This window comes from Mobula hypostoma, chromosome 22 (genome assembly GCF_963921235.1).
Source record: "Mobula hypostoma chromosome 22, sMobHyp1.1, whole genome shotgun sequence".
NCBI classification, from domain to species: domain Eukaryota; kingdom Metazoa; phylum Chordata; class Chondrichthyes; order Myliobatiformes; family Myliobatidae; genus Mobula; species Mobula hypostoma.
In genome coordinates, this window is record NC_086118.1 from 29,297,371 (window position 1) to 29,313,008 (window position 15,638).

At 38.1% G+C, this 15,638-nt stretch overlaps 1 protein-coding gene across 13 annotated transcripts in view; it reads left to right on the forward strand.

The window, feature by feature from the left end:
• Positions 1-15,638, forward strand: part of tnrc6c1 (trinucleotide repeat containing adaptor 6C1) — a 130,009-nt gene that overhangs the window by 64,527 nt on the left and 49,844 nt on the right. For all 13 annotated transcript variants that reach the window (XM_063074348.1, XM_063074352.1, XM_063074355.1 and 10 more), the window contains one exon: positions 4,014-6,629. In XM_063074348.1, coding sequence (XP_062930418.1) covers positions 4,014-6,629 — 2,616 coding nt within the window. The remainder of the gene's footprint in view (positions 1-4,013; positions 6,630-15,638) is intronic.

Consider the following 15,638-nt stretch of genomic DNA (forward strand, 5'->3'; position numbering starts at 1 on the left):
AATAAAAAGGTGTGATAAAAGACACACCAGTTTCTCAGCCTATTAGATAATATCTTTAAAACAAAGTTTGTAAGATTATACAAATTTGATATCTTGGAGTTATTCTTTTGTGATTGACAGCTCAGTGTGCTGTATAAACACTAAGTTTGTGATTTTCAGTTTTGGTATGTTTGTTACCAGTTAAATCTCCTATGACTTCTATTAAATATCGCAAATTCTAATGATTTTATTAATAACCATTTTTAAAAAATTATGCCTTAATGAAATTGTAGATTATTTAGATTTCCATAAGATGATGAGTTGTATAGGTGATATGCAAAAAAAACAAGGTTCCTTTGCTTCATCTAAGAAAAAAAATTCAATTGGCTTTCTGAATTTTACTTATGAACATTTATGAATTGAATATTGTAATCCTCTTCTAGAGGCTGGAAAGATTGCAACAAAGTCCTTTGAAGCTATTCCATCTAAAGTGGGGGTCATGGATTTAATGCTTAGTTGTAATTTATGAACCAATGCTACGTTACAGTTGGCATCAGTGTTTCTGCACTAGAAACAAAAATATGATGAATCCCACTGATCATTGCGACCGTAGCCATGCTTAAATAATTGAATGCATGTATTTTTGTAGGAAGCTCAATGTGGTGTCTGTTATAGTAAAGAACCTTCATATCTGACTAGGTTTGTATTTGTTAAATTTTGTGCTGGAAAGTTGTACCCCTTTTCCTTTGGAAGAGGAAGGAATACCAAGTGAGAATTAAACAGTGAAAAAGGGGTAGAAAAGGAGTCTTTGAACCATCATTTAAGCAATGTGAAAGAGTCTACCCCATAACTGGTGTCTCCATAGGGAACAAAAGCCACCAACATTTGCAAGTTAAGGAAATGTACATAGACAGGGCCAGTGAAAGTTAGTCATAATTAGAGAAGAACACAAGAGAGAAGGACTGAAGCTATCTTGGATGTGGAATGGAATTCCTGCCCTGAAAAAAAAAATCATGTTGTTCTTTACTATCTTGTTGAATTTTGTAACATTTTGCCTGCAGTAGGAATCTCACTCCTCAAGTTATTGTTTGTCATTAGGAGGCATTCAAATTCTGACTTGCCAATCTAAATTGGTCCCATTCCTCTCGACATGCAGCCTTCCATCTGATTTCAGTAGGTGAAGGTAAGAGAAAAACAGTGGGGAAAGCTCCCTTTTTCCCACCCTGATGTTTTCAATTCCTCCTAGACCATTCCTGCAGGAAAGGATATTGCTTGTGGTTGTGGATGAGCTGATCTAATTGTTTTGGGGGATGCAGATATGAAGCAGGGAAAACAGTTGGTCTGGATTTTTCTACTTAATTGTTAAGTTGTAATTTACTGAGGTGTAGTGTCTGCTTTGTTTGAGGAATGACATTTTCCCACCTTACTTTCAAGAGTACCGTTCTAAACCTTGCAGGAACAGTTTTATCCACTGTGAATATTATTGCAGTAGGACTGCTTTGGTGAAAATTAGTTGTAAATGTTGTCTTATTTTTTCACTTATAAGTGGAAATATAATATAGATTTAAAACATGATGTCAATCAACCATTGAACCTGCCATTCAGTTAGATTATAGTTCATCAGATCCTGTCTCCAGTCTCCTACACAAACTTGCAATATTGTTTGACTTTTAAATGTTTGTCATTCTCCTCCTTGAATATGTTCAATGATTCTGCCTCCGCAGCTCTACAAATGGAGAATTCCATAGTCTGAGAGGAAATTCCAACTTTCAGTCTTAAATAGGTGAACCCTCACTCTGAAATTCTATCCTATCAATCTCCATCAGCATCTTCTGTTGAATTATATAAGAGATGAATGAGGCAGACTTTCAAAATACCTCATGGGTATCCCAACTTGTCAACATCTGTCAATACTTGCAACCTCTTCATTAAAGGACTCAACCTAGTGAACATATTCTGCTCCACTTCCAAAGCAGTATTTCATTCCTTTCGTATGGAGACAAAAAACATGTTTAGTAATTCAATGTTTGAATTCACCAGCTCCCTGTAAAACTGTCCTGTTCTTATACATACAACTTTTGCAAGAATTGCGGTTATTTCAAAAGCCTTCCTGATTACTTGTGCATCTACATGCCAGCTCTTGATGCTTCATCTACTAAAAACTTCTTGTGTTGCAAAAATTTCTATTCTCAATTCACTTAAATATTTTACACTTTTTAAAAATTCTAACCTCAGTCTCCCAAACTATTTGCCCACTCATTTAATCATTGCAGGCTCTCTGTGTCCATGCTGCTACTATCACCATTTTGTATCATCATCAAAATTGATTTCATTATACTCTGTCCCTTCATCCAAGTCTAAAATATAGACTAAATAGCTGAAGACCCAACACTGAAACCAGTGGTACCAGCTGGATACTGATTGCAATCCTAAAATGACCAATTTATCTGACTTTTGATTTCTGTTAGTTGCATCCATTTCTATGCAAATTAATTAACTCTGGCTCAGGTGATTCAGTAACATTTACATGGCATCTTAGCAAGTGTATTTGAGAAATCCGAATATGTTACTTCTATTGGATTCACTTCACCTGCTTAGTTGTTTTATCTTCAGAGCTCTAACAAATTTGTTAAATGTTCTCTTTAAAATATAGACTTGGCTCAATAGTCATAATTTCTAAACCAAAATGGTTACAGCATTGAGATGCCTTTCTACATATCCTATTGATGCTGAGAAGTTCCACCTGCTGACCCTATCTCTATAGGCTTGGCATTTTTTCCTGATCATATCTCTATCCACCTCCTTGAAGGCAGCAATGGCTGTGCATTCTGGATCCCAGCCAATGTTTTAAAAGAAAATTCTCATGTCACTCTTCAATTTCAACCCCCTTTATTTGTATTTGTAGCTACGAGGACATCTAGTCATTAACCCTTCTACTGTGTATCACAAACATTCTGATCAAAACTAGTTTGGTGTTTTCTATTACTCTGGGGTCCCCAGTTGTTCAAATACTCAGCTAAATTCCAATATTCTTTAATGTCTGTAACACTCTGCTTAATGTACGTATAATTAAGTGTCCAAATATCTGAGTGCTGAATACCACTTGTAGAACTAATTTGGCATAGCAGTATTTCTCATGACTACTACCTATGGTTTGTCTTGTATGGATAATCTTTGGGTGATGTTCATTTCCCCCATATAAATTGGTCATACTCCTTACATACAAAAAATAACATCTGAATCATTCAAAGAGACTAGTCCTCTGACATTTTCAATTCCTCTAAATTGATTCTCATTCTCTGTGTATGTCTTTCTCTCTTTCTACCCCTGCCATGTTTTACCAATATCATCAAAGTGCATTCTGCTCCTAATTGGAAGGAGACTGCTAGCTCACTAGTGGATGGCATAATTGTAGTACCAGCACAAAAAAGAAACAATCTAGGAAAGTATTTTTCAATTGGGTTGTAAAGTTTTGCTGTAATGGCTGAAGCAAGGAAATAGGATCTGTCCCTAACATTGTACAGAAAGGGTTTTGCCTACAGTACTTCAAATTGGCTGAATTTAACCATAAGAAGACATTGTCTCCAAAAGGGCAAAAGAAAGAGCCGAGATTATTCATTGGAATTATTCTCTGGCATCTTCTCTTAGCCTCTTCGAATTAGGATGTTCTAATCAGGAGCACTATCTGTCAGGATAGTTTATTGAATTTATTTGAATTCTCAGGATTTCTTATTGTACGTGGAGAATCTGGGGTACCAAAAATGCTTTTGCCTATTGCTATTAAAGTACTTGATTGATGCTTGACTGAGAATATGATCAGCTAGCAGCTGATACTAAATTGGTGTTCTATTTATTTTTTTCTCTCAGGCCAGGGTTCACTAAACTTCAACATGTGAATTAAAGTTGTATCAGGATAAGATGATGCAAATAGATTGGTTTGCAGTGTTTTTAAAGGTCGAGTGTGAAATTGCATAGCGCAATTTTTTTTACTTGTAGAAAATTATTTCTTACAGTTTTGTTTTGTTCTTTTCCAGATCTCAGCCATAGTGGTTTGGGAACTCATTATGAAAATTCCCATTGGGGTCAACCCCCCTTTAGAAGTGAACCAAACAGCATCTGGGATAAAGTGATAATAGACGGAAGTGACAAAGAGGCTTGGCCTTCCATTTGTGGAAACGAGACTGAAACTGCCTCAGAATGCACAGACACTGACTCTGCCTCAAACTGTGGCTCTGATACTAGTAGCATGGCTACAGGGAGTGCACCAGGCAACTTCAATGGACAAAATAAAAATTGCAATAACAGTGGTAATGGGGCACTTGTCCAAAGCAGTTCAAACCAGAGTGCCATTGGAGGTGGAGCAAATGGTGGAAATGGAAATTCATCCAGAGTGTGGGCTGTTGCCTCAGGGTCTGCACCTGGTATAGGCCACTGCTCTGCTACCAGTGGAAGTGGAAAGATGGATAGCATCATGAGTGTAAATCCAAACTGTTGGGGCACTTCTGCATCTTCTGCTGGCATTAATCTGAATCTTAATCCCAATGCCAATCCAGCTGCTTGGCCTGTAGTTGGGCAAGAAATTCAAGGAACTGTAGGAGGAGGAAATGCTTCAACTGTTTGTAGTTCCAGTAATTCCATTGATCAGAGTCTTGGTAACCCTAATAATGGTCCGGCAGGTACATTAAATACCTGGGGAAATTTGCTGCAGCAGGAAAGCACAGAAATACAAACATCCACTTCACAGAATGTGTCTTTCAGCATCCAACCTCAGAACCTTAACACTGATGGACCAAATAACACTAACCCCATAAACTCTTCACCAAACCCTATCAATGCAATGCAAGCAAATGGACTGCCTAATGTTTCTGTACCAGGAGGCTGGGCAATGACTGTAAGCATGGGTGCAATAAACCCATCACATCTTCAAAACCTTCCTGGTGCTAGTGGATCACCTGCAGTTTCTCAGCTCAATGGAGGTAATAATGAAGGAATGAACAATCCTTCGTGTAACTCTGTGTGGGGAGTACCACACACTAATCCTACAGCCACCAATGGTAACTCTGGATTTAGTCAGGGGAATGGAGACACTGTGAATTCTGCATTAAGTTTAAGTGCTAAGCAAACATTAGCAAACAATTCTAATATTGCTGTGGAAAAGGATGTTGGAAGCAATGCTTGGGACTCTGGTCCCCCTACCAGTCCTGGGGTACTGCCTTGGACAAGGGCTGGTAACATTGGGGGCTTGCACTCTGGTCCCAGTAACAGTGGAGCTTGGGGTAACACATCATCCAACAGGAACACCAATAATGGTGTAAATGGAGAATGGGGAAAACCGTCTAACCAGCATTCCAGTAATGAAGCAAATGGTAACGGAAAAGGATCGTGTACATGGGAGGGCCTTTGTGTTAACAGCCAAACTCCTGTTTTGCAGCAAAGTAATGAACAAATTAACTCTTGGGCAAAACCTTCTGAATCGTGTACCACTGGTAGTGAGGGAAGTAATGAAAGTGGTACTAGCCATCATGAAGGAAGCACTGGAAGAAACGGAGGAAGACACAATGGTAGCCGGCGAAAGACTGATAAAGGAACAATTGAACAACAAGGGCTGGTCCAGAGTGTTGTATTAAAGTCTGATCATGATCCTAGAGTTTTATGTAATACTGGATGGGGCCAGACACCAGTAAAACAGAACATTTCGTGGGAAATTCAAGAATCTCCGAGATCTGAGCGAAAAAGTGACAATGGAACTGAGGCTTGGGGTTCAGCTGCTGCCCAATCTTCAAACTCAGGGGGGAGAAGTGATGGGTCCAGCATGAATAGTAGTAATACCTCTACAGTATCTGGGTGGGGAAATCATCCACCAACACTCATATCCAATAATACAGGTTGGGGAGACAAAGTATCCAATGGCCAAGGGGGATGGGGCGATTCTGCAAATTCTAATGCTGCTGCTACAGCCAAAAGTGGCCATGGCTGGAGTGGGGTTCCTAGTCAGGAGGAGAAGCCATCCACCTGGGTGGACTCACAGAAGTCTAAGCTGCAGAATTGGGGAGAAGGGCAGAAAACTAATCAAGGCTGGGCATCAGGAGGTGGGAGTGGAGGAGGGGATTGGACTGATTCTGCCACAGGACCTTTGGCTGAAGGAAAGAAAAATGGGTCTAGTTGGGACAATGAAAATAACCGATCTGCACCTAATTGGAATGAGACTACCAGACCACAGAATAGTGGGTGGAGTAATGGTACAACCAGCAAGCCAAACCCAAGTACAGGCTGGGGAGAGCCTTTAAAGTCAAATGTACCACAGAACTGGGGAAATAAACCTCAGGATAATAATGTTAGCACCTGGGGAGGGGCTGCTTCTGTTAAACAGTCTAATTCGGGTTGGGTTGGTGGACCTTTGTCTGCAAAACAGAAGGACAATGAACCCACAGGCTGGGAAGAGCCTTCCCCACCATCTATTCGCCGTAAAATAGAGATAGACGATGGTACCTCAGCTTGGGGAGACCCAACCAATTACAAGAAGGCAGTAAACATGTGGGATAGAAACAATCCTGTGAATCAAAGCAGTAACAATACCGTGACTGAACAGCAACCGCCTCCGCCTCATCAGTCATCTGCCGCACAAAACCGCTCTCCACTACTTGCTCCAGGTAAGAATCACTATTATTTCAACTCATTGTATTTAGAAATAAGTTATTATCTGCAACAGAAATTAATATATTTAATATCTAGAAATATACCTGAAGTGCACTTCATCTAATACAAAAAAGTGCAGATTGTTTTCAGTGTTATTTGATTGATAGATCCTTATCTGTGCAATAGTAAAGTGGATTGTCTTTTTTTTCTCCAAACCTGCCTTATAAGACTTGTCTGAAAATGAGAAAAGCAGGTAACTTGTTCTCAAGGTTTTTTTCCAGAATTATTATACGTGGATGGTTAAGTTGAGCCAAATAAGGAGTTTGTAAACTATAAAATGCTGAGAATCACATGCATATAGGTCATCTATAGAGTTGGAGTTGAGAACATACATGGAACAGGAGAAACTTCTACCATTCAATAAGATTGTGATTGTTCATCTACTACTTTGACTCATTCCTGCACTAATCTGATATTCTTCGATTCCTGTAATATCTATAAATCCATCTAACTTTGCCTTGACTGTACTCTTAACTGATCCTCCACAACCTTTCTGGTTGAAGCTTTCCAAAGATTCACCATCTTTAAGTGAAGAAATTTCTTCTTTTTTTCAGTTCCACATACTTGATCCATTATTTGAGACTACTCTCTTCCTTCTTACTCCAAACAACCACCTCAAACTACTTAACCTATTACAGTGGATTCCAGTTAATTGGTCATCAGTTAATCTGGGCAGCCGCTTATTTTGGACAACTCTTAAAAGAACAAACAAATTACGAAGGTAGCCAGGGTTCCCTTCATTGATTTGGGACACTATGCTGGTTATTTGGGATGGGAGACTGTTGCTAAACAGTTTCTAACTAGCTTCAGTCACGTGCACTTGTATGACAACACCATGCTGAGTGTGAACAGTTTTTAAGTAGCGTCAGTTGCGTGTGTTTGTGTTCAAAAAGTTGTAATTTTTTTTCCACTGTTAGTTGTCAAGAAATAGGCAGTAAGTCAATTCAGAACTCTTTTGCTCACTACGTTTTCAAGCATTAGGCTTGGAGTTGCCAGAAACAGCCGAGATTGAAAATAAAATTATTTCACTACAAGTTAGGAACAAAGAAAAGTTGTACGGTATTGACAATCATCTTGAATCCTACAATGAAAATGAAGATTTGGAGGATGCATTGGTCAGCAGCATTGTATGATGGCAGTCCATTATCTGCATAGGTGTCTGCAGTGATTTTGTTCACTTAGTCATTCAAAAGAACCCGGCAGCATCCATGGATAAATTTCTCCGATAACTATTTGAAACAAATAGTTTTAAAATACTGTAGAGGAATTGGTAGAGTTCTAATTTTTTTCTGTATTTTATTTAAGTACATAATTTGTTACTCAGTTAAATGTTAGTTTGTCTTTTTTAAAAAAAACACCCTTTTAATTATTTCCATGAAGCTTCAGCTAATTGGGGCAATTGTTTAATTGGCCCCGATGTGTCCCAAATAATTGGAATTTACCGTATTGTTCAATCCACCTCCCAGCCATCCACCCACCAACTTCATCCGATCTTTTGTATCTTTCCTGCACTCTCCCTGTTGGAAGGGAAATTAGACTTTATTCCAGATCTAGTTTCACATGACTTCTGTACAATTGCAGAAAATTGTATCTTTACTCCCATATGCAAATCCTTGCATTTCTCTTTATTTTCCATTGGTCTTTTTTTCCGCATTCACTAAGCCTGTCAATTTTGCCATAGCCATTTTTGGCACCCACCCAACTCTGTGCAGCTTTATACTGTAAATCACTCGTCATAAATTTAATGAAAGGTTTGCTGATTGAACATTGGTTTTTCAGATCATTGTCAACTGTATGTGTTCATAGGCTCTTCTGGAGTATTTGTAGCACTTTTTATTTCTGATTTTCACCTGTGTTATTTTGCTATTGTGCTGTATAGTAGCATTATGTGGCATACTGCATCCTATTGTGCCCTGTATTTTAATCTGAGATAGCAGAAATACTACTGGACTTCTGATGGTGGATATATAAAGTGGGGAAGACAATGCCACAATAGCATTTCAGTCCAAGGTATAACTGCATTTTGGCTTTGCAATATCTTGGTTGATATCAAATCAGCTATGTTTCCATGCATGTTTGCATAATTTAGTTCTGATCAAGAAATTATTCTTGAAAAATGAGAATTCTTCTGCCCATTTTCTTGTCAAATGCATAAATGTTGCAAGTTACTAACTATAATTCAAGAATCAAGTTTTTAAATGGAGATCAAAACTAATAGAAAACGGTTAATCCAAGTACTATCATTGTGTTGCCATTGAATGTAGCTATAGTATTCTAAATATTGTCACTATACTTTATATGTACTTTTGACTAGTTTTTAAATATTTTTGACTCTATTTCATTTAGTTATCTTAAATATTGAAAACTTCAATATTTTGGGTGTTTTAATATAGAATGAAATTTAAGAAGTCAAAGTTGTGTAAGATTTATGTCCATAAGTCTCAAAGAACCTGTATTCAAGGCATATTTTGTTACTTATTCTAAATTAAGATTGATGTTGTCGTAGATCTAGCTTCCCTTCACTGAATAATGGGACGTACTTAGTGTTCAAAAGTTTTGTTTTATGCTACTTTTGTTCCTTTTATAAAATAAAGCAAAATTACCCCATAAGAATATGTACTTCCAACATGTTTGTTAAGTTGATATCACATTTTAGGGAAATTCTGTACCCTTTTTATGTTGTGTAGTTGCATCATTGAAGACAGGAAAGAATTGACTTCTATTGACAATATGACTTGAATCTTGTGCATTATATTATTTACCATTTTTGTGTATATTAATAGCAAAGTATGAAAGAATGACTGTGAATTCCAAAATGTTAGTTTCCAAGTATTTTGAAGTGAGGATGTGTTGGTCATAAGGGGTTTAAAAAATCATTATTTTTCATCTGATATAATTTATTGTTAAAACAGAATTCCAGAAACAAAATTCAATTGCAATAATTAATGGTTTTCATGACTAATTTCTAATGCTTACTGTCTATGATTAACAAGTAACTTGTTTAATGGTAACTATTTGCATATCATTTGCTCCATTACTGCTGAATACTTAGCACTTGGATTTGCATGCACTTATGCCAATTAGGCTTTGTACATTTATTACCAATTCTAAAAAGAGCATCATTAATGAACATGAGTCTGAATTAGAGTTCAAATCATCTGTCCTCTTTTCCTATAAATAAATTTTTCTTTTTAATTATTTACTTTCATCAGTTAATGCAAGACAAATAGGCAGTTTGATAAAGAGGATCTAGCTATTTGTCAAGAAGTTATTTTGATGTAATCATACGACAATATTGGGTGGAATATGTCTATAATGGATTGGTTTTGTAATTTATCAAGGTATTATTAGTAACATGAGTTCTAAAATATAACTAGGATTACCAATAATAATGGTGACCATCATGCAAAAGTGAAGCTATGATTGTTCCTTTGTTTTAAGCTATTCTTAATCATAGTAATTCATTGCAGAGATGAACAATGTTTATTGCTATTTCTGGCTCATTCTTTAAAAAAATATATATGCAGGTGGAACAACATTCTTTTGTTGTGGATACAGTTTAAGCATTTGATAAGATTCTGGCCTAAGGTAGAAGGAGTCAATTTTGGAAAACCTAGCACATTTATTTTTCAACATAGGCCCCTCCTACATTTACACACTTAGTCCAGCAGTCGTGGAGCATACAGATCCCTTCTTTGCAGAAGTCAGCATCTTGGACCTCCAGAAGTGGTCCACAGCAGGGGTGATTGATAAGTTCATGGCCTAGAGTAGAAGGAGATGAGTTATACAGTTCTCGTTACATGCACATGTAGTTTAACTCTTTGAGTGATTATGCAGAAAGTTTGAAGTTAATAGCTTGTCTCTTTCTACCTGAGACTACGAACGTATCAATCACTCCTGCTGTGGACCACTTTCTGGAGGCCCAAGACGCCGACTTCTACAAAGAAGGGATCAGTATGCTCCGCAACCACTGGACTAAGTGTGTAAATGTAGAAGGTGACTATGTTGAAAAATAAATGTGCTAGGTTTTCTAAAATTGACGACTCCTACCTTAGGCCACAAACTTATCAATCACCCCTCCTATGTTCTAAAACCAGAACTTAAATGAGTATAATACATAGAAACATAGAAAATAGGTGCAGGAGTAGGCCATTCGGCCCTTCGAGCCTGCACCGCCATTTATTATGATCATGGCTGATCATCCAACTCAGAACCCTGCACCAGCCTTCCCTCCATACCCCCTGATCCCCGTAGCCACAAGGGCCATATCTAACTCCCTCTTAAATATAGCCAATGAACTGGCCTCAACTGTTTCCTGTGGCAGAGAATTCCACAGATTCACCACTCTCTGTGTGAAGAAGTTTTTCCTAATCTCGGTCCTAAAAGGCTTCCCCTTTATCCTCAAACTGTGACCCCTCGTTCTGGACTTCCCCAACATCGGGAACAATCTTCCTGCATCTAGCCTGTCCAATCCCTTTAGGATTTTATACGTTTCAATCAGATCCCCCCTCAATCTTCTAAATTCCAACGAATACAAGCCCAGTTCATCCAGTCTTTCTTCATATGAAAGTCCTGCCATCCCAGGAATCAATCTGGTGAACCTTCTTTGTACTCCCTCTATGGCAAGGATGTCTTTCCTCAGATTAGGGGACCAAAACTGCACACAATACTCCAGGTGTGGTCTCACCAAGGCCTTATACAACTGCAGTAGTACCTCCCTGCTCCTGTACTGGAATCCTCTCGCTATAAATGCCAGCATACCATTTGTCTTTTTCACCGCCTGCTGTACCTGCATGCGGACTTTCAATGACTGGCGTATAATGACACCCAGGTCTCGTTGCACCTCCCCTTTTCCTAATCGGCCACCATTCAGATAATAATCTGTTTTGCTATTTTTGCCACCAAAGTGGATAACTTCACATTTATCCACATTAAATTGCATCTGCCATGAATTTGCCCACTCACCCAACCTATCCAAGTCACTCTGCATCCTCTTAGCATCCTCCTCACAGCTAACACTGCCACCCAGCTTCGTGTCATCCGCAAACTTGGAGATACTGCATTTAATTCCCTCATCCAAGTCATTAATATATATTGTAAACAACTGGGGTCCCAGCACTGAGCCTTGCGGTACCCCACTAGTGCCTGCCATTCTGAAAAGGTCCCGTTTATTCCCACTCTTTGCTTCCTGTCTGCTAACCAATTCTCTATCCACATCAATACCTTACCCCCAATACCGTGTGCTTTAAGTTTGCACACTAATCTCCTGTGTGGGACCTTGTCAAAAGCCTTTTGAAAATCCAAATATACCACATCCACTGGTTCTCCCCTATCCACTCTACCAGTTACATCCTCAAAGATTCTATGAGATTCGTCAGACATGATTTTCCTTTCACAAATCCATGCTGACTTTGTCCAATGATTTCACCGCTTTCCAAATGTGCTGTTATCACATCTTTGATAACTGACTCCAGCAGTTTCCCCACCACCGACGTTATGCTAACCAGTCTATAATTCCCCGGTTTCTCTCTCCCTCCTTTTTTAAAAAGTGGGGTTACATTAGCCACCCTCCAATCCTCAGGAACTAGTCCAGAATCTAACGAGTTTTGAAAAATTATCACTAATGCATCCACTATTTCTTGGGCTACTTCCTTAAGCACTCTGGGATGCAGACCATCTGGCCCTGGGGATTTATCTGCCTTTAATCCCTTCAATTTACCTAACACCACTTCCCTACTAACAAGTATTTCGCTCAGTTCCTCCATCTCACTGGACCATCTGTCCCCTACTATTTCTGGAAGATTATTTATGTCCTCCTTAGTGAAGACAGAACCAAAGTAATTATTCAATTGGTCTGCCATGTCCTTGCTCCCCATAATCAATTCACCTGTTTCTGTCTGTAGGGGACCTACATTTGTCTTTACCAGTCTTTTCCTTTTTACATATCTATAAAAGCTTTTACAGTCAGTTTTTATGTTCCCTACCAGTTTTCTCTCATAATCTTTTTTCCCCTTCCTAATTAAGCCCTTTGTCCTCCTCTGCTGAACTCTGAATTTCTCCCAGTCCTCAGGTGAGCCACTTTTTCTGGCTAATTTGTATGCTTCTTCTTTGGAATTGATACTATCCCTAATTTCTCTTGTCAGCCACAGGTGCACTACCTTCCTTGATTTATTCTTTTGCCAAACTGGGATGAACAATTGTTGTAGTTCATCCATGCAATCTTTAAATGCTTGCCATTGCATATCCACCGTCAATCCTTCAATTGTCATTTGCCAGTCTATCTTAGCTAATTCACGTCTCATACCTTCAAAGTTACCCCTCTTTAAGTTCAGAACCTTTGTTTCTGAATTAACTATGTCACTCTCCATCTTAATGAAGAATTCCACCATATTATGGTCACTCTTACCCAAGGGGCCTCTCACGACAAGATTGCTAATTAACCCTTCCTCATTGCTCAAAACCCAGTCCAGAATAGCCTGCTGTCTAGTTGGTTCCTCGACATGTTGGTTCAAAAAACCATCCCCGCATACATTCCAAGAAATCCTCTTCCTCAGCACCTTTACCAATTTGGTTCATACAATGATCCATACAATCATGTGGTCCAATGGGTAGGAGAAAAGATATGAATTCTTAGCTATCACTGAAGTCTTTTTTTTGACTTGCAGTATACTTAATGGTAGCTGTCCTTGAAAATGTGCATTTAATGTAAATGTGCTTTTTATATAAAACTAGCAATATTATTGTAAGTAAACAGGGACTTGTATCTAATTTTCAGGGATGTGCATATCTTCACTGCTAAATATATTGATACATTGGCAAATACAAGTGGACATAATTCTCTTCAAAATAAATTCCATGGAAGTTAGAGCAATGTGCCTTTTAAAAGAATGACATGTTGCTGTAATATAAAGTGGCAACTTGATTGTGAAAATAGTAAATTGTCATGAACAAGGAAATGGCAAGAGGGTTAGTTTCAGGGGGAAAAAAACTGGATTATACTGCTTGTGTCCAGGTGTAAAGGGATGATTCATTCAGTATAGAATAAAAGGAGACAGCAGCCAGAGAACTGAAAATGAATACCAATGAATTGATCCACTTGACCCAAAACAGGAGTGTGTGGGCCATGGCAGTCAAAGCTCAAACTGGGCACGGCACCTGATGATGATGATAGAATGAATGCTGTGAAACCATATTCAAATCAGATGAGTGCTTCTGATCAGATGGGTGGGGGGGGGGAGAGAATGTCATTTGAATCAACTAATATGGATACGTTCATTTTCGGATGCCTTTTGCCCCCTGGTGGTTGCCAACTTGGATACACTATATTAAAGTATTCTATTTTCTGTTTAATTTAAATACCTCAAATTTTAAGAACTCAAGATACATAGTTTAAGTTGAACATCTGAACGGAAATTAAACTGTAGTCTTTGAGATTGAATATATTATTTCATGTCTTTAGTATATTGCAATTGTAATTCAGCCTTGTGCTAAAATTTAAAATATTGTACAACTGCTGCTGTCATTGGATTGGATCACACTGGACCTTTCTTGGAATCAACACATTGGCTCTTGTTCCAAAAGTTCAACTTGATGGTCTGAACAGCAGCCTAGTTTCTGAAGTGCCCTGTTACTGATAAAGCTAAAGTCAATAGTGCATATTTAAATTGCGTATTCTTGACATTTGGAGGCATTAAAATGATCAAAATTCAAGTAAACTATTTAAAAGTAAACTAGGTATACACAACATAGTCTTAAGAAATTTTAAATTTATTTTGCTTTAGTTTAAGTAATTGATCTGCATTTCTCAAAGGGGTCAAATATTCTTAGCCAGGTGTACAGAGTATGGTTTTTAGGGGGTGTTTCTGAAAAATGTCAGAGAAAAACTGGATTATACTGCTGGGTACCTTGAAGAGTCCAGTGGTAAGGGAAGCTGATAACTGTTGCGTTTCAAATCTAACTATCCATATCCCAAGCTTCTACAATATTCAGCAACACACATCAAAGTTGCTGGTGAACGCAGCAGGCCAGGCAGCATCTCTCGGAAGAGGTACAGTCGACGTTTCAGGCCGAGACCCTTCGTCCTGACGATGTCCTGACGAAGGGTCTCGGCCTGAAACGTCGACTGTACCTCTTCCTAGAGATGCTGCCTGGCCTGCTGCGTTCACCAGCAACTTTGATGTGTGTTGCTTGAATTTCCAGCATCTGCAGAATTCCTGTTGTTTATAATATTCAGCATCTGCTTACAAGTCCAGAACTTGACAGCAATTTAAGTGGCTAGTTAAAGTTTACCTGGTTGGCTTTCCAAATGTTTAATCCTTTGCTTTCTATTCTCAGACTTTGTGGTATTATCTATAATATGTTTGACCTCCTCTGATCAATTTTGTTTTAATATATTCCTCGACCACTATTTCCTTGGGGTCTGGTCATTGGAATATTAAGATCTTGTGTTACTTTTGCATATTAACTGATCTAGTTAGTTTGTATATATGGCCAAAAGCTTTTTATTTCTACCAAATAGTGCACTATTTTTCATGGCATTGGAATTTTTACCCTTTTTTTATTTTATTTCCATTTAGATTATGTCTATGAGAAATAAGATGGATAATTGATGTGCATTACATAAATCAGCTGAAAGGTTAATGTTTTCAAATGCATTTCTAACAGGGCAAGGTTCTTCCAGGGTAAGAAATAAAGAAAATCAAGAGGGACCATATGGTTTCTGACTAGTCACAGAACATTAGAAAGAATATAAAAGGGAAAAAAATGGTTGCAGGAAAATAATTAGAAGAAAAAATATTTCATGAAATTAGATTTTCATTTTTTTGTTGCTTATAGTTTGATATCTGTAGCTATGTTAACAATAAGAACAATGATTACAGAGTTTATAGAAATATTAATCAAGAGAAATTTGGAACAACAAAATTGTTCATATTCATTAGATTAAGAGCTTAATATTTTCACAG